Source organism: Chelmon rostratus, chromosome 19 (assembly GCF_017976325.1).
Source record: "Chelmon rostratus isolate fCheRos1 chromosome 19, fCheRos1.pri, whole genome shotgun sequence".
Lineage (NCBI taxonomy): Eukaryota > Metazoa > Chordata > Actinopteri > Chaetodontiformes > Chaetodontidae > Chelmon > Chelmon rostratus.
This window is the reverse complement of record NC_055676.1, coordinates 15,395,307-15,413,571: the sequence shown is the minus strand read 5'-3', so window position 1 is coordinate 15,413,571 and position 18,265 is coordinate 15,395,307. Positions and strand designations below refer to the sequence as shown.

At 39.7% G+C, this 18,265-nt stretch overlaps 2 protein-coding genes across 6 annotated transcripts in view; both read right to left on the bottom strand.

Moving 5' to 3' along the window:
• Nucleotides 1-11,485, bottom strand: part of nup214 (nucleoporin 214) — a 31,322-nt gene extending 19,837 nt beyond the window's left edge. For both annotated transcript variants that reach the window (XM_041960620.1, XM_041960621.1), the window contains exons 1-15: nt 11,320-11,485; nt 10,325-10,520; nt 10,013-10,167; nt 9,699-9,897; nt 9,535-9,605; nt 9,360-9,423; nt 9,068-9,171; nt 8,334-8,440; nt 8,095-8,161; nt 7,349-7,472; nt 3,908-4,066; nt 2,581-3,025; nt 2,334-2,464; nt 2,105-2,193; nt 1,257-1,340 (exon numbers count right to left, since the gene is read on the bottom strand). In XM_041960620.1, the coding sequence (XP_041816554.1) occupies nt 1,257-1,340; nt 2,105-2,193; nt 2,334-2,464; nt 2,581-3,025; nt 3,908-4,066; nt 7,349-7,472; nt 8,095-8,161; nt 8,334-8,440; nt 9,068-9,171; nt 9,360-9,423; nt 9,535-9,605; nt 9,699-9,897; nt 10,013-10,167; nt 10,325-10,520; nt 11,320-11,361 (2,037 nt within the window). In that variant the 5' untranslated portion in view covers nt 11,362-11,485. The remainder of the gene's footprint in view (nt 1-1,256; nt 1,341-2,104; nt 2,194-2,333; nt 2,465-2,580; nt 3,026-3,907; nt 4,067-7,348; nt 7,473-8,094; nt 8,162-8,333; nt 8,441-9,067; nt 9,172-9,359; nt 9,424-9,534; nt 9,606-9,698; nt 9,898-10,012; nt 10,168-10,324; nt 10,521-11,319) is intronic.
• Nucleotides 11,486-12,238: 753 nt separating this feature from the next.
• The window catches only part of LOC121622997 (nucleus accumbens-associated protein 2), a 28,541-nt gene continuing 22,514 nt past the window's right edge, over nt 12,239-18,265 (bottom strand). For all 4 annotated transcript variants that reach the window (XM_041960103.1, XM_041960106.1, XM_041960105.1 and 1 more), the window contains exon 7: nt 12,239-18,183. In XM_041960103.1, coding sequence (XP_041816037.1) covers nt 17,651-18,183 — 533 coding nt within the window. In that variant the 3' untranslated portion in view covers nt 12,239-17,650. The remainder of the gene's footprint in view (nt 18,184-18,265) is intronic.

The window sequence follows — 18,265 nt, the reverse complement described above, 5'->3', positions numbered from 1 at the left end:
TCGGGATTTATCAAACTGTGTTGCACCACTGAACCTAAGAAGTCTTAGCTAAAAAATATGTGTATGTAAATTTTCTGTATATTTATTTACAGAAATGTGTATATAAATGTGTGAAACAGTTGCTCAGAAACATCTGTAATTCAACTACACAAACAGGGAGTCACTTTTTCATCACATGCTGTAAGAGAACATCCAATAACCATTTTAGGAAGCAAATGACATATTAAACTGCCCATCCTTTGTAAGTGTAGGTATAACCTTGCTTTATGTGTGTTTCAGAGTTAGCCCTGTTTAAGCAGTTTAGAGTGAGTGGGAAGTATAGCCAATTAGGCTAACCTATCTAAGATTGTTTGGTCATTTAGTGTGATGTTACTGGTATAATGCTTTATAATGTTAGGTATATTGTGTATTAAGTCTACCCAGTTTACATCATTATTAAACAGCATTTTGACCAAGTGTTTGGTCAGCTAGTTTCAGTTGAAGGTACGTAGCAGTTACTGGATATAAATGTTTAGTAACTAGTGGTAACTTGTTTGTGTGGTGCAACCTGTTGTAATTGAGTGTTGACTAAATCTTCACTCAGTAAACATCTGTGTTATAACTAGGTTTGACCTTTAGAAAGGCTGGTGCCACAGAAGGAACCAAACTGTTGGGTCACAAACTTTCTCATACTACAGCTAAACAGTACACTGAATATGTTTCTGAAAACATTTGAGGCAAGACAGACGGACTGCAGAAACAGAATCTTGAGTCACATTTTAAAAGCACTGCCTAGTTTCACAATTTCCTCCTTGGTTCTGGCATACAGCTTGACAAACCTTGAAAATGGTATCAGCCCCTTACAGTGGGGTTTATTGGCTAATCTTTCATTGGATCGTCTGGACCCAGGTAAGCCTTGACCATAATTTGTGACACTTAAGCTAATGTTAATACATATACACTAACTTGCTTAACATGTAAATCTCAATTGAAATTCTGTTTACATCAAACATTCCCTAATAACATACGTACCTTAGTCAAAATTGCCAAAAGCTGACAGTACAGTCACTTGAAAGATAATTTAAAGATGTCTTACTACATTTTTAGCAAGAAGAAAAACGATACAAGAAAACCTGCAGTGTGTAGTTATGAACACAAGCATCTAGCTAGTAATTTTCCCCATATGGTGTGAGCCACGAGTCTCTCACTTTCTTCACAAGCTCACCAATTAAAAGTGGTACATGGTACTCTAGTGTTGACAAGACGATATGTCTCACCTCCTCCAATATACCAGCCATAATGGGATCAGAGTCCTTCTTTTGCTGTAACTGCTTCTCCAGAGCCTTCACACTTACAGCTGCCTGCTTCGAGAAGTGGTAAAGTAAGAAACACACACCAACAAATACACACAGCCCATATATTAAGTCTAAACAAGAAAAATAAGAATATCTGTAATCTAATATAAACACATAACGCTACAGCAATAGGATATAGCATCTATTATCTACTCCCTTGATGCCTTTATTGAAGTATTACCATTTGGTGCTCTTTTTTTTAAATAAAATGTGATTGGTGAGTTGTGATTTGTTGTTTTCTGCAATCAGTTTGGTGCTTACAAAGCTAGCCATTATACTAGCTGTCTCAGGCTAACATGTGGCTAATGTAACATTCGAAGTAACTGCTGGGCTAACTGTTTATAATGTGTACTGTACTCTTTTTACTTTTACTATGGTGTAATTCCTACAGGGACTGAATGTTGTTATTTTATTTGTGATGTGTTAACAATTAATGATTGCTTCCTTTAAAAACTTTCCAGCCAATTGCTGTCTTCAACCTTTGTTTTAAGTTGGTTTAGCTCACTGCAAAGCTAGCCGTGCACCTACATGCATAGCGGGGGCATATACTCTATTCAACTTTTGTATTCTCAACAGAAAATATTTTAAAGTCAAGTCGAAGTTGCATGTAAAGGGTGAGGATGAGGAAAACAGAGAGCAGACAAAGAATACTGAAACTAAATATTTTTATGGTCGTTAAAAACCTAGGGGAAGCTGTGCCCTCACCGTGTCCATACGATGAACACGTTTATCTTATTTTTGAGCAATATATCAACAAAACTGGACGGGACCTGGGGAGTCTGGACACGGCCCTGGGCAGCAGGAGCAGGTTTCTGGACAACTGTGGATGGTGTGCTGGTTTGAACTGGACGCACTGGGGCTGCAACACAACAGAATATCAGAATCACAACCCAAGGCTTCAAGTCTAAAACTTTAAACAGTGTTTTGATTTAAAAAAAAAAAGTTGAAATGACAAATGCAAAGTACAACAGTCAAAAAATTGAAGCGTGACTTTCTTACTTAATACAGCTGGTGGCTTAGCGGCTGATAGCGGAGGGGTGGCCAGACTACTGGAGTTGGAGACAACTGTTTTGGGCAGTGAGGAATTGAAGGAGAAAGACTGTGGTGCTGGGGTCTCCAATGCTGAAAACCTTGAGAAAGAGAAAACATTTTTTTGAAGTCTTTGTATAGTCTTTAGTTTTATATAAAACCTCAATGTCTCATTTGGAATACTCTAATAAATGACAGGTCAAAAATAATGATTTACCTCTCATTTAGATTAAGTTTCACTGTTGGTGGGGAAGGGGCTGCAAGGCTCTGGGGAGTCGGAGCAGGAGCAGGAGATGGAGCTGCCACTGTTGATGGTTTGATGGAAGGGGTGAAAGAAAATGCTGAAGGTGCTGAGGGAGTGTCAGAGGGGGGTTTAGAGGCAAAGGAGAAGCCTGAGGATCCTGAACCAAAAGGTGTGGATCCCCCCAGAGAGAAAGCTGAAGGTGCAGAGGTGGAGCATGTTGTTGGGACTGAGAAAATGAATGAAGATGATGACGACGACACAGGCACTGTGGGAACAATGCTGAATGGGGCGGTGGAAGAAGAAGCAACAGGGGCTGGAGGAGTGGAAGTCGCTGCAGCTGTAAGACCGAGGTTTGGGAATGTTGCTGGCGCTGATGGGATGGAGGCAGCAATTTTGGGTGGTTGGATTGCCAAAGAACCTGTGAACAGAAAATAAATTTGCTTTCATTTGATCTTATCACATGTTGCTCAAGTGTTGTTTTAAAGCAAGTTTGCTAACTCTAGAAGTAAATGGATTAGCCTTAGAGAAATCCACATTTGTCATGGTTAGATGCTCACGGCCACATTTCTCCCAAACATCAAAGGAGTTTGCACAGATGTTGTGAGGCCCCCCTCTCAAAGAAATTGGCTGAGGAAAAGGACTGGTTTTCCTGCTCAATAGAAAAGTAAACTCGTAACAGTCTAGCCCAAAGATCCATGCATGATCACAACAACTGGTCTCATGCAATAAATGTTAGTGAAAATAAAATGAAAACATCTGAAAAACAGTCTACTGTTAGATTTAAAAAAAAAAAACTCCTCACAACATTCCAGCAACAGGAACAGAACAGAAAAACTTAAAAATGCAACTGTTAGCATTTATAAATAACATTTTCTTTCAAAAATGTGTCATAAATGACAATGATCATACAGCGTTAACAAAGCTGTCCTGCTGTCATTACCACCACACTCAAAAACAACTGAAAACTTCACAGGCCCTGTTTGATAATGTAAAAGTGTGTTAAGACTTCCAAACCTCATTAGTAGATTTGTAATTAGGCTAAGAACTGAAAGTTTGCTGAACGAATGTTCCTTGAAGACTTTAAAATAAGCTTGCTGAGGGATGTATCTGGATGTGTGTTTGCTTGATTGATTGACAAGTCTCTCAGGCTGTTAAACTGAACTGTGCTGAGCTTGCCACTTGCATGGTCCAACTCCACAATACAGCTAATTATAGCGTGACACCAAACACCACAGTTAAAAATGTCACTTGGAACACCACTTAAGAACAGAACATCTGTGGAGTTCAATGGCCTGCTTACCTGGCTTGGGCACTCTCTCCCCCTCCAAGGAGAGGGTACTCGGGGGTGCGACCAGTTGTTTAACCCCAGGATTGAGGTTGAGCAGAGCAAACGGGCAGAGTAGTCCCTCCGTGGATAGCATTAGCATCGTGGGCACTGGAGGCAAGGTCTTCTCATCAGCTTTGAGAGGTTGGAAAGACAAAAGGCATTTAGACAGAGAAATACCATATGCATTTAACTGTACAGTCAAATGTATTCGCTCACCCATAAACACACAAAGACACACACATCTCCCTCTTTTCCTCCCCCTGTGGCACATTTTATAACCAGATCAGAGAGCCAAGAAAAATCTCTCTGGTAGGAAATTTTGTCTTAAGTCTATTAATTAAGAGCCACATGCAACAGCAATCTACATTATGCAGCAACAGACTTTAGCATTCTGCACAGCTTTCTGCTTCCAAATCACACCACTGCACAAGGGAGACAATTAACAGCAAGTGTCGTCTGCTGTCTCTGTTCATGTCTGCAAAATGCTGTTCATCTCTTCAATCATGAAAGTGCTGACAGTATTGAAGCACAAAGACTGTATGTACGTTAGTGCAGCAGTTATCTCGTTGATCTTGGCTTATTCCACCCTCCAGTGGTTAAAATAAGTACCCAGCGTTCAGTTCAGAAAGGCACACTGCAGTCATCCACAAAGACAACTGTCCTACGATGCCTCATTTGGTAAAACACAGTCCACCGCGTTCCTCTTCTTACCAAACCCCCAAACTCTTTCTTGCTCTTCACACCCACTTTCCTGCACTTTCCAAAATCATACTGTGTGTTGTGGGCTGCAGACAAAATGGCAAATCCATCCTAAACCAACATTTAAATGTTGAAACTGAGTATTCACACCCCAAATTAAAGATGCATTAGTCAGAGTTGATAATAGTCATTTCAGATTTGTCGAAAAAGCAAACTGAACCCCTTTGTCCTCTGTCTCATATCGAAAAGTATTCCTCAAGTGTCACTTTCACGGTCATCAGGGGATGACAGCAGTGCCTGCTTTTTCTCAGTACATTTCAATGTCTGATTAATTACCACTGATTCACCTCAGACAGTTCTCCTATATTTTGCATCTACTGTACATTCAGTCAATGAACTGCATGCACACTTTTGACATGACAGTTTTGGTATTTCATTGTCTGCATAAATTCAAACCTATATCTACCACAGACGCGTACACCCACACACAAAAACACACATACATATTCAAGCAAACTTAGATTAGCATTATGTTTCAAGAAATGAAAAGCGATCCTAAGTTCTCCACAAAATAACCACATAGTGCAGAGCATAAAAAACAAAAACGCAGCATCTAATGTTTAGTTTCATCTCAATTAAGAAAATATAGTTTGAAAAATAAAGAGAAGCATAGAGGGAGAGGGTGAAAGAAGGAGTGAACAGAAGGGAGAGGCACAAGGTAAACCTCATCAGCATTCTGCAACAGGATTGTCTGGGCTTTGTTGTTTGTTGTGGTCCTCTAGCTTGTCTGAGCCATTTTAATGAGTGCATTTTTTTTTTCTCCACAGATAACTCTCTCGTTACTCTCCCTTCGCTTTCTCTATCTAATGTCTCACTTCAGATAAAGGTTTTGATCAGACTACAATCATGTCAAAATGTTCCTCAAATTGCAGGTTTTCTTGCTGGGGAGGGAGTTCTTAGAGTGAGTGGGGATGTGACTAGACAGCAACAGCAGCTCTACGTGAACGTCTGGCAGACTGGGCCATTTAAGATAAAACAGTGTACTGAGACGGTAGCTTATCACTATTCTTTACACATGCTGCAATAGAGCACTGCAGTGGATGCTGTATGCACAAAGAAACTTGACGTATTTCAGCTTCATCGGATCATCATCATGTTCCGTGTGGAACATAAAATGCTGTGATGTCTAAACAATAAATGGAATAAGTACAAGAGATAATTATGAAATAATGCTAACTTCAATAAGCCAACAAACTACTTTATACCACAGAAATCATTAGTTTGTGGGAATATGAAAAGGCAAATTGAGTTAAAAAAAATATATATATATATATAATACAGCATATATCTTACCCGTCTCAGTGTAAAATACTCTAAGCACGCATGTTCATTAAAACAGACTTATCAGGGTGGGCGGTATCGTTGGTAGCAGATGGTGTACAAACCTGCTTAAACTGGTTTAATTTTCTCCTCACCGCTCATACTGTCAGTTCACTATTTTCTGAAAAACCCAGTAATTCATTGAGCTTCGCTGAAGACATGCCAACACCATTTATAATTACTAACACTGTGAAAATTAAAGTGATATCCAAAAAAGAAAGAAAGAAAGAAATGCAATTGCAAGTGGGAGAGAGCGACTTTAATATCTTTTGACTATTGAAGCGGGAGATGTTGTGACGTCAGCTTGATTACGGCAGAGAATATGGGCAGATACGTCTCATGTATTCAATCACAGTGTATGTGATTTTACATTGTTACAGCGATCATATAAAATTGGGAAATGGGTACATTTTCTCTTTTTACTGGTGTTCTGGCAGATCACTACAAAACTGACTAAAACAACATAACTGTGGTAAAATGCAAGTGACCTTTACTCAAACTTACTTACTGTTCCTGTACAATTAGCGGAAACGCATATCCTCGTTTTCAGATTTCACTGGCTATTCAAAGCACTAGTCATCTGCACAATTTGGTTGCAACTGGTTAGATTTTCACCCTTGTTGGCTCTTGCTGGCTGAATAGGAAAAACTGAAGATCCTAGTTGGTCAACTGAGGTGTCAATTGAAAGGTCAGAGTGCAGCGACCATTTTGATACCAAAATATCGCCTAAGCATACATGCTTACTGGAGTTAGAATGGAGAAAATGTGAATGGTTAGCATGTCTGACAGTTCATTTGAAACGATGCAACAGCTTTCTGTGGATTATTAGAGTTAAAAACTAAATATTTTACTGTCTTGGATCGTCTGGACCTTGTTTGTTGTAATCAGTGGATTACTGAGGCTTCCTAGGTGACTTGCCTCAATTTTGCAATCATTTGTTGGTGCAGGTGATTCTACCTGCTGTTGTGATTGTAGCTTAAAATGGTTTGTATCAATCAAATCACAAGAATTTTAGCTTCCCGATGATGTGTCGCGTGAGTAAAAACTTAAACATAGTAGTTGTGTACATAGACGGTTGGTGTACTTAACACTGACAGCCTACGCACAGGCCGTGTGAATTCCTTTTTTAAGTGCTAAAACAAAGTTTACTGGGCTCCAAATTGGTGTTAATTTGCCAACTGACAACCATCTTTGAGTGTCAGCTTTGACAAAGAGAAATTAACTTTAACGTTCAACAACAAAGACTAGGATAAGTGTACTTGCATTGTGTAAATGTGCAAAATGGGTCAGAAAGGTGAAGAGAGAAAGCACAACAGAAAAGCCAAATTTACTTACTGATGTGTATCTCCTGCTGGCTGGTGTAATCTATTGCTAAGCCAAGGGGAAGAGTGTCTTCGTTTGTCTCGGTCACTGGAAGCTCAGCCCTACTTGCATCCTCCAGGATCCAAAGCTCCCAGATCTAAAAAGGACAACAATCTATCGTGGTTATGACAATCTACAGACATTTGATGTGTTTTCCTCACCCCATACAGAAAGCACTAAAAAAAACTGCAATTAAATACAGCTAAATAAAATTATCAAAATAAAAAAAAAATCTGCTGTAAAAGAAAACTGAGCATCAGAGCTTCATGTAATTGGTTGTGGCTTTGACAAGCCTGAGAGCCAAGATAACATTATTTTTTTTGCAGTGGAGTCCTGTTACAGGAATTTAAAGACTTCAGCACATCAACAAGCTGGCACAACTGTCATCAAGAGGGCTAGTTAAGTATGTGGTATTAGGTTCGTTGACTGTAGATGGGGGAAACTCTGCTGGCATAAATGATTTAATCAGAAAGGGTTTTGAGTGAGACAAACTTTGTAGAACAGTTATGTAACTCTACTTGATACTTCTGAGCATCTCAAACATTCATCATGCCATATTTTCCTTTTAAAACTACACCAATCTCATACTTTACATGTCTGGTAGAATTTAAATGGAAATCCATCATAGCTAGAGACACTTTTCATTTCTATCTATATTCAAAACAGTGCACATTTTCAAGCTAAAGATTTCTATACTATGGTTTCACTTAATTCAGTACCTTGTCCTCTTGTCTGGCAATGACGCTGACTTCAATGGAAGCTGCTGATGCCGCAAACACAAGGTCCCTGGATGACATAAACAATGAGGGGAAAGCAACACATTTCACTAATTTAATGTGACATTAATTTAGTACAACTAAGAGTTTGAAGGGATAAACAACACATCTAATCTCAACAGCAAACTCACATTAGGGTGCCTACTATACCACCCATGGCTGTAAATTGTGATCATTCTTACCAGTCCTCTACGTGGTTAAGGAAGTAGTGGTGTTGTCGCTCAATGCAGCTGCCATATACTGTGTCACTGAAGTTCAGATACTTTGTCTCCACCTTCTCTTCCTTCTTCTACAAAAACAAACAGCCCTTTGTCACATTTATTTGATTATTGGAACATAACAAAATTGAACAACTGATGAAACTTCTTCAAGGTGGCAGCATTTTTAGCTGCTTCATAATTTACTATATTACCAGGAAAGAATGCCACTACATATACTGAGAAGTATATGCATTAACAAGCTCAGGCACAAGAACAGGTATGCTACTCTGTGACCTAAGTAGCTCTAAGAAAACAAAAACAAAGCCTTGCATGGCTTCGTGTTCAGCTACATGAAGGATCCAACTCAAGTTACAATACATAAGGATGCGCATGTCAGCTGCAGCAGAGGCCCCTATGTGACTACAGAGCCACTATACGAAAACACAGTAACTCTGCAAAGCATTTGGCCTTCGCAGCTAAAATGCATGACCTGGCAGAGCATCTAATGCTGCATTTGTTTCTTCACCTTGTTGCTGTGGCCATGTGGAGAGAATATCACCAACTAAAAAGGTAACATTCATGTGAATTGAAATTGTAATTTCAAATGTATCTACTGAGGCAAGATGAGCAAGACGGCATTGAAGACTGGAGGGGTAAAACCTGACAAAAATTCAAATGGATGAACTCATTGGACCGTGGATGTAGGGCATACTCACAGGGAGGGAGATCAACACTAGGTCAGGAGGGGTCTCGAGTGACCCATCTGCTGCAGCATATACCACCGCAAACACAAAGGTTCTCAGCCACAAAACATCCAGAACTGTGAGAGATAACAGGAAAGAGAGGTGTTAGCGCAGCTGTGGCACAGTAAACACAGAAATGAAAGTAAAATGCAAGTAAATAAGAACATGAAATATACTATCATTATATGCAATTAATAATTCAGCTCAGTATATGGACACACAACACAGATCTTACTTAATTTTACAGGTTAAGGATTTACCTTACCTTTGACAGGTTCGTCGGAGGTATAGAAGTGTGGACATGGTATGACTTTCTTTTCCTCAAGAGCCTTTTAACAGAGGAGAAAATCAGTTATTCATCTTGTCATTCATTGGCTGCTGCAGCTCTCAGGGAGCAATAAGTGATTTCATTTTAATGATTGTGAATTAGCTTCACTTACCGGTGTGTACTGACAGACTGTGGCATTCATTTTTCCTGCAGCGACTTGTTTTCCCTTTGGACTCCAACAAACTGTGTGGAACAAAGTACATTAACAACAAATGAGCTACAATAGAGATATGGAGTAAAGGCAAACCCGGCTATTATGTTTAGAGGCTCACTCACTGCATGTGATGCCACTTGATGCAGGTAGCTCGGCCAGCACTTTGACACTGTCAGCAACATCCAAAATCCTCATACTGCCATCAGACATACAGGCAGCCAACATCGATGCCTGTGCAGGATTCCACTTCAGGTCCTGCACTGAAGTGCCAGGAGGTACTGCTGGCAGCAGTGATGCAAAAGGTAACTTCTGTGGTCTTGCCTGGAAAGGAAAATAAAGTTTACAATATTAATTAATAAAACAAAAAACAGATTAAATGCTTAAAGTGACTAAATCTGGCAGATATTACATTAAGAAATACTCATAAAGTAGTCACCTTGTTCATAAAGGTGCGGACATCATAGAATGTGAGGGACAACCCTGCCTCCTCAGACAGGCCACATACTGACAAAGTAAGTTCATCACAGCTGAGAGCCAAGTGGTGCACAGCCAGTTCCACAGTCACCTCTGCCAATGCTGCTATCCCCTCGACTAAAAGAGGGAGAAAAATTGGAGTAAATTGTGAAAACAGACATTAAGGGAAATTAAGCTACACATGTATTCTTAGAAACAGTGAATTACAGGACAATGTAGTGAAAAACTGAATGGATAAGTATTCAAATTCAAACCTGTACACTCATATTCATACCTATCTCATTGGAGTTGCCATCAACTTTATCAGCAGCCAGAATGTCTTGAGTTAGGTAAACCTTGAATGTTTTGTCGAACCCAACAAAAGTTAAACCAAATTTGTTTGAGATGGTAAGCAGACTTGATCTTTCTTTTGGCAAATCTTCAGCAGGCTCAAACACTCTCGCTTTCTTCATTTGTCGAAACTGAAAATCCTGAAAAAGACAAACAAGCACTGTTTGTTACTTGAGGGTGACCAGCTATGAGTGGTGAACGTGTGTGGTTCGAATAACAGTACACTTGGAAATAAACCGTACCTCCTTCTGAGAAGAAAAGTAATAATACACTGCAAACGTGTTTGACATGGCCTGTGCGCATACAGTATGACCTTACAGCCAAATTACTTTAACTGCGTGAAACATAAGGAGAATAATTGCCTTTTAAACAAGAATTTGGTTGCTTTCAACTAGTTTATCAACATAAACAGGGACGCATAACCTGAAACCGAAAGTTAAAATTTTTCAGTAACAGCTAACATAGCTATACTGTGTAGTTAGCTAATCATGCTAAGCTGTGTTGATAACGTTACAGCAACATTAATTGAATGTGACAAGCATTTATACACACAGGAGGTTGTTTATTCGCCTAACCTCAAGTTAGCACTGCACTCTCAAGGGGCGCATATGATAGAGCATTTATATGCTAATAGCTACTATTAGCATGAGTATATGGCTAACTTACAAACAAGGATAAAAGTTGCTGTAGCTTAGCAGCTTTTTTTGTTGTCAGATTTTAAAACCGACCTCTAACTACCTCTAACTTCATTGTGTCTCTGTTATTAATATGCCCCTATAAATGCTTTTCGGTCAGGTTTAACTACACAGAAAACCTTAACTCGTTCAGCTAGCTAGCAGCTAAGATCGCCAGAAGCATTGAAAATGAACGGACACATTGCTACCAAACATTAGCTTATACATGCTAACCTGTCAACACAACTAGGATAACACGCCGTACCTTCATTTCCCTCTCAGGAGGGGAGTCTGTGTCGTCACTCATTTTGAAGTGCAGAAGCTGGTGCTTTTCCAGCCGATCTGTTGTGTTAGTTTATTCGCTCCCAGTCTGTATGTAACACAAATTTCTGGTGAACCACATTAGTCTGTCAAGACAGCTGAACACACGCCGCGCGATTTTGCTACAGAAAACGTCGGCGCTACGTAGGATGACAAATAGATACCAGAGAACCCTGAGACCACAGCGCTGAGTTCATACAGGAAGTCCCCTTTACAAAATGGCCATGTTTTGGAATCATTGAGAGGACGTTCAATGATAAAGAAGAATTAAATTCAGCTCTAAAACAAATTTAAAAGAAATACACGAATTTAGCAAGAAATGCAATTTGCTAATTCCCCAAAAGCACCAAGCCATTACTCCACCTGTCCATCCTGCAGGGGATTAATATCAGTCTAACAATGAACAAAGGACTATTCAGTAAAACTGTAAGTCCTATAAAGTTTAATAAATAAAGTTATAGCACATAGACATCATAACCCAAGTGGCTGGTTCCCTGCTTAAAAATAAAAAAATACGTGTTTAGAAAGTTTGAACAAAGTATATTGTATTAAACTAGATCTATTTTGTGCTAATGTGTTTTTTCCCTCCTTTTTAAAGGTTTACGATAAATCCTGCTCGCTACAACTAAAGGTGTGGTCCGATTCAAAACTATAAGAATGTTTACTTCACTCTGTTTCTAACTCCTCACCTACATTTTGGACTGCAATATATTCCTACAATACATCTCAAGCAAAGTTCTTTGGGGTGACATTTCTGGGTCAGCACTGTTTAAATGTCAGGCCATTATGCTCTGCCTATGGAAACACAGCTGTCTTAATAAACAGTATACACACAGAGACAAAAGAAAGAGGAGGGCAGGATATGGTGAAGTAAGGACTTTTATTAGAAAGCAGATTTTTCTGTATTGCATTTAAAGAAATCAGGTACTCTTGGACTACACAACTGAAACTGGTGATGGCAAATACCATGATGGGAATGAAAGGTAGATTCTTATGCAACATCAAAAGTGGCAACTTGCATTTCTGTTGTATATATTATTGATGCTTGAGTCAGAAGGCGCATAAACATTTTAACATTTTTCATCTGAAACATAAAGCAGTATCAACATTGAAATTGTCCCATCCCAGTTTGCCTGGTCCAAGCCCTGTTGATAGTGAAGAACATTACCATGATCAAAGTGTAGGGTTGCATGATAAGATCCTCAGTCTTTCGACTGTTGTCCATTGAGAGGTTACCAATAAGCCCAGACTAAGGACCGTGTTCGGCCCATGCCTACCAGAGCTTTACAGTTATGGTCCATGTCAACATGGGACAGCTTTGTTCACGGAGCACCAAGGTATCAGCCAAATATCCACCAGTCCTTGTTGCAGAGACACACACTTATAACCAAAAAGGCTTGAGTTAACATCACCATGTCCCTCCACTCTGGAAAGTAAGCTAGCACAGACCAAAGCAAGCTGGAGAAAGACAAAGCAAACAGCAAGAGCACAGCAAGTCATGTCAGATCTCCCATAATGCACTTTGGGTCTCATCCCTACTCTGATTGTCAGCGCTCTGAACACATGGCTTTAAAAGTTGCGTTTTCTCCTCCTTCTCCTAACCCTCAGTCGCCCTTTTGTCTTTTCTTTCATTTGTCTAAGTAGTTCTAAAGTGCTGGCATTATGTTCAAGGACACATACATACACATACAAACTTTTAGTGCATTTTTTTCTGAGTCTGCTGAAGGTTCAAAAATACACTCAACTGGGTAGTTAGTCAATGTATTCCACTCTTTACCACTACTTTGCTTTCATTATTGTAATAGGTTAAACTTTACCTAAACATTCAATAAAAGGCCAGGTTGTGTGATAAAAATACAACCCTTCTCATTGCAAGACTCCACAGTCTTTGTTTGCTAACAGTGACAACAGTTATTCAGCATAAAATACATGGTGCATAAAGATCAGAGGTTTCATTGGGTTAGAGTGAGTGTCTCAATGGCATGCATTTTATGATACAAGTGTCTCTTTGCATATAAATGTGTTGTTTTCAGGATAAACCCCTCAGTGGAACAAAGACTCCTGTGCCCATTAGTTTGACAGTAATGGGGGATGAACAGAGCACTGTGTAAGTTTTTAGAAAGGAAGTAACAATTTATTTGCAAAGAAATGTTTGTGAAAATAGCTTCTTTTCAACCAACAATCCCACCCTATATCTTATTTTATCATTTTCAATGATCATCTGGATGAATGACAGATACTGCAAAAGACACATTTCTGTCACTGAATTAAAAAAAAGCATTCTTAACAAGAGAGTTGCTGTGAAAGAAACGCAGCTTTCAATCAAAGACACAGTATATGTAAAAATACATAACATGACATACATTTTAGACTGGCTTTTCTTTCAGCCACCTAAAACAGAGCTCATCCTCCCCAGGGGTTAGCCATCAGGTTCTCTCACGAATTCCTCTGTTTACAGTATAGTGCAACATCATTCATGTTCAAATTCACTCTGCACAAGAGAAAAAGACCCTAAGCAGAAGAGAGCAAAAAACAAAACAAAACAAAACAAATAATTTCCTAAAAAAGTTTGGTATTTTTTTGTGGAACAAAAAGTGAATAAGCTGAAATGTGAAATCTGTGTACAATATCATATCATCTTTAAATAATTTTTGGGTTGTCGGTCAATCATATAGATGATGTTAATCATACTGTTGCTGTTGATAAGTGTAGCAAATCTATTTTCATGAGTTTGTCTTTGTCCTGAAAGAATGAGATGACAGATGGCAAACATTAGAAAAGGAGCGATTAAAATATCACATGCATTATACTAAACGAGCAAACAAGGCCAATTTTAGTCATAACTTCAGTGAAGAAAAAAAAATCTATCCCTACAGGTACTTTGTTTTGTTCATCTCTGAACATAAAGGTCCACATCACAACATCCACACCCACACAGTCACAGTCTAAGGCACTGCTCCACACCCCTTTATCCAGACAGTGTAGTATATCAATGTTTCACTCTATATTATTTACCGCTTTGTGTTAATTGAAGCTTATATCAAATTCCTCCAAGTTAAAATGTTGACCCAATTCTGCCTGTTTGATAATAGATCCTAGTAAAACCAAAACATAGACTTACTGTGCATGAAAATACAAAGAGAGCAAGACAGGATAAACGTATATGTTATACAGTTTAACAGTGGAGCACACAGGCTTTAATTTAAAAGGCTGATTAAGTTGCAAACTATTTTGTAATCTACAGTAATAACCGTGATTTTGTTTTAAAATCCGTAATTGTATACATTTTGGGAAGACTGTTACCTTGGTTGACAAAATCAGAAGCATAGGTGATCCTCTCAAAAGTCTAGTAATTAAGCTAGTGGCTCTGATAAACAACTGAATATCTCTATTTATGCTTTTTTTTTTTTTTAACAAGAGCAACTTAAGGACCCGAAGCTTCATAAATTAAAAATGAGATAAAGAAATTATTTGCTAAATCTTGAAATATATCTACGCAGAGAGTTTCAGGATCAGTTCAGAATATTTCAACATTAGAGACAAACATAACTGTCAAAATGTTTTTAAAAAATGAGGAGCGCATTGGGATAAAAATGGAATAAACAATATCGTACTAAATGTCTGTACTCGAACATCGCTCAGTTTTCTGTATACTAGGAAAATGCTCCCTGGTGTTCCCCACATTGGAAGACCTGTTCACTTCAATTTGAAAAAATCACAAAAGCTTTAGGTTAGAACATCACCCAGCCTCACAGTCAAATCATGTTATATAGGCCCATTTTTAAGAGTGTACAATTGATGAAGAAGTGGGTCATATAAACAGCATTTGAGTATTTGAACATATTCTGTCAAGGCTCGGACCCCTCGCCGAAGCAGTGCTACAGTTTACATTCATTCATCATCTCAGCCATCCCATCACGGCCCTGTTTTCTCACATTTCTTCCAAAAGAAAAAAAAAAAAGCAATAAACTGTAAACGTCATATCATTACCAAGTGCAATTACAACCCTGTGTTTCTAGTGCAGGGCCATCTTAAAGCTTCCCCTAAAGAGTCCGAAACAAGATATGTAGATCACAGACAGAGAATAACCTGGCCCGTTCTTTCCCGTGGCGCAGCACTGAAGCATAAACAGACAGATTAAATATATCAGGACCATAGACTGTGTTTCTCGCTTGCTTGTTAGGCTATGCCATCAATTTCTGCAGAGGAAAAAAAAAAAATCAGATTCATTTTATTTTTTGACCACGCTTTCCCAAAACAGGGCCTAAAAATAACTTTGGGGTTCATTCACCTAATTTTGACAGTCTGAACTCGTGATAAAATGTGCTTTGACGCTGATCGGGAACACCCAGAAAACAAAAAAAACAAAAAAAAAAAAAACAGACAACAGTGTATTCTTAAAATCAATGCACAAAACAATGAAAGAAGGCTGTTTGGACTTCGTCCCTATGCGTGGCAGAAAGCATGAAAACAAATGTCAAAAAAAAAGGAAAAGAAATACGAAAATACAGGTTTAAGTCCCTGTGCGACTCATTGCCTCACTCCAGTTTTCTCCTTCCAAACCCACAACCCCCTAATTCAATAACTCATCAGGGTGATGTGGAGGAAATTTTCAGTCTTTAATACAGTCACATTTTGCCAAAAAGCATTACTTTCCCACCCTTTAACCTCTTTTTTCGAGTGCAAATGCAATAAGCCAGCAGAAATTGCTCTTATAAGTTTTATTCAATAATAATTTACCCCCCCTCCAACCCCCCACCATGGAAAAAACAAACTAAACAGGATGGAAGCAGGACTGTGTTGGCTTGGTGCCAATCACACCACCACATCAAGGCGAAACAGTGCTCCTCTCTGACATGCTTCCCTCTGCCACTCAGTGTAGTGCACCTCCTCTTACTACTCCACACATTCAGTCTCCTCCACCCGTGGTGACAGCACGCTCCGCAGTTAAAAAAGAAAATCCGACAGACACTGCGTCAAACACAGTCACTCCTGGGTCACACCCAGGTCAGTTCTAACATGTGTCAGACTGAGGTCAGATCCCAGTGAGACATGGGATAAAAAGTCCTTTTTGCGTATTAATGGCATACGTCGAGGCAACAGTAGCTGTTTTCTTATTTAGATGCAGGTTTGTGGCTTTGTTGTCGTTTTCAATAATTCTCCATATCCGCTGTTTGTATTCATGCATGCAAGCTGTTGGTTTCTTGTTCATGTCTCTCTCCTCACAGAGTGATGTAATCTAAATGATCTTTCAAGTTAAAAAAAGCACAGTTATATATATATTTTTTTTTTTTTTTGGGTGGCGGACAGTGTATTTTTAATGCATTGGTGCAGACATTAAAGGCTAGCATCATAAGGTGAGAAATGTGTGCGCATGTCTGCGCATGTGTGTGTGTGTGTGGTTGGGAGGGGCGGTCTGGAGCAGACACAGGCATCACATTGACAGTCTAATCCGATATGTCACGGGCAAATATGCGTGAAAAAACAAGTCCATGTGATAGATTATTTGTTAGAAGTCTTTAGCGTTAGCAGAAACACTCTTCCTCATCTTTGCCGCAAAATCCACGTGCTGCTTTGAGAAGAAAGTAAAATTGTTTTAATGGTGGTAAGACAGTACTTGACCTTTAATTACAATACAATCTTTGTTATATAGTCATACACATTTATCATACAACGTGGTGTGAAGTGGTCAAACACGGCAAAATGAGCTGCTTTTGAAGCGAGCTGTGTTTGTCTCATCTGTTTTTCCCAAGGTTACACGGGTTATTTTCAGATGCAGCTTTCCAAGAAAAAGGAATCATTTTACAAACCATTATACCACACTCCCTAAACTGCCAGCAAAGCGGCTGTTGCTGTTGTATTGCACTGAAATGATGAATCATTACAGCCATTTGTTCTGCTATCAGGCCTTTGTAATATTGCTGCGGGTGCCGAAATACTGAGTAAATACAGAATACACGAAGAAAAGGGTGGAGCAGAAAGGGCCGATTTACTCAGTGTGCAAATGCCATGCCTGTGTCTACTTCTAGTATCGCTGCTCTACTTCCTTTAACAGTAATTATGCATGTACACAAGCACATGTGTGCACATGCATGTGAGACAAATTCCTGTATAGTAAGACCTACGAGCGCAGCTGTTTGTGCTGTATAATTCCTGTTGAGGAAGCACGGAGGAGAAGAGAGAGTGGTGGATGAGATGTTAAGAGTAAGAGAGCAAGCAAAAGAAAATGCGGTGTTAAACAGATTTCACAACGTGAGAGGCAGCCCAAGGGACATTCACTGTCCGTTCACCCGCAGACCTTGTCCAAAACTCTCCACTTCCTGCTCAGGCGGCGTGTCACCACAAGTGCCTGCCTCGGCTCCTGGGATCAAAGTTGGCGCCCCCAGTGATCCATCTACACCCTCTAACCCAGCTTCATCCTCATCTTCCTCCTGTTCCTCTTGGACTACTCTGTCACCTTCACCTTCAACCTCTGCTCCAGCAGCCCCAGACCCAGGGCTGCCCTCTGTCAGCGGTGGGTGAGTCCTGAGAGGGTCCTTGCGATCTGGATACAACCTTTGGTCTAGGGTCTTGAAGTCAGACTCAAAGGGGAGGGCTACCCCTGATTGAGGGGCGCCCAGTGCCAGGCCCAGACCAACAGCAGCACCCATGCCCATTCCTGCACGGTACACGTCCATGCCGTCGGGCAGCATGGACTTGATCTTGGGCAGCCATCGCTTGCGGACACGCCTCGCATTTGTGCACATGTCAGCAGCAATCACATTCATTTCACTCTCCTTGAAGTTAGGGTTGAAATTTTGACAGTAGACTGCAAAAGAGAGAAGACAACACACTCCATGTAGACAAACTGTGCTCTTTTCAAATTCTAAATATCAAAATCCCCAAATATC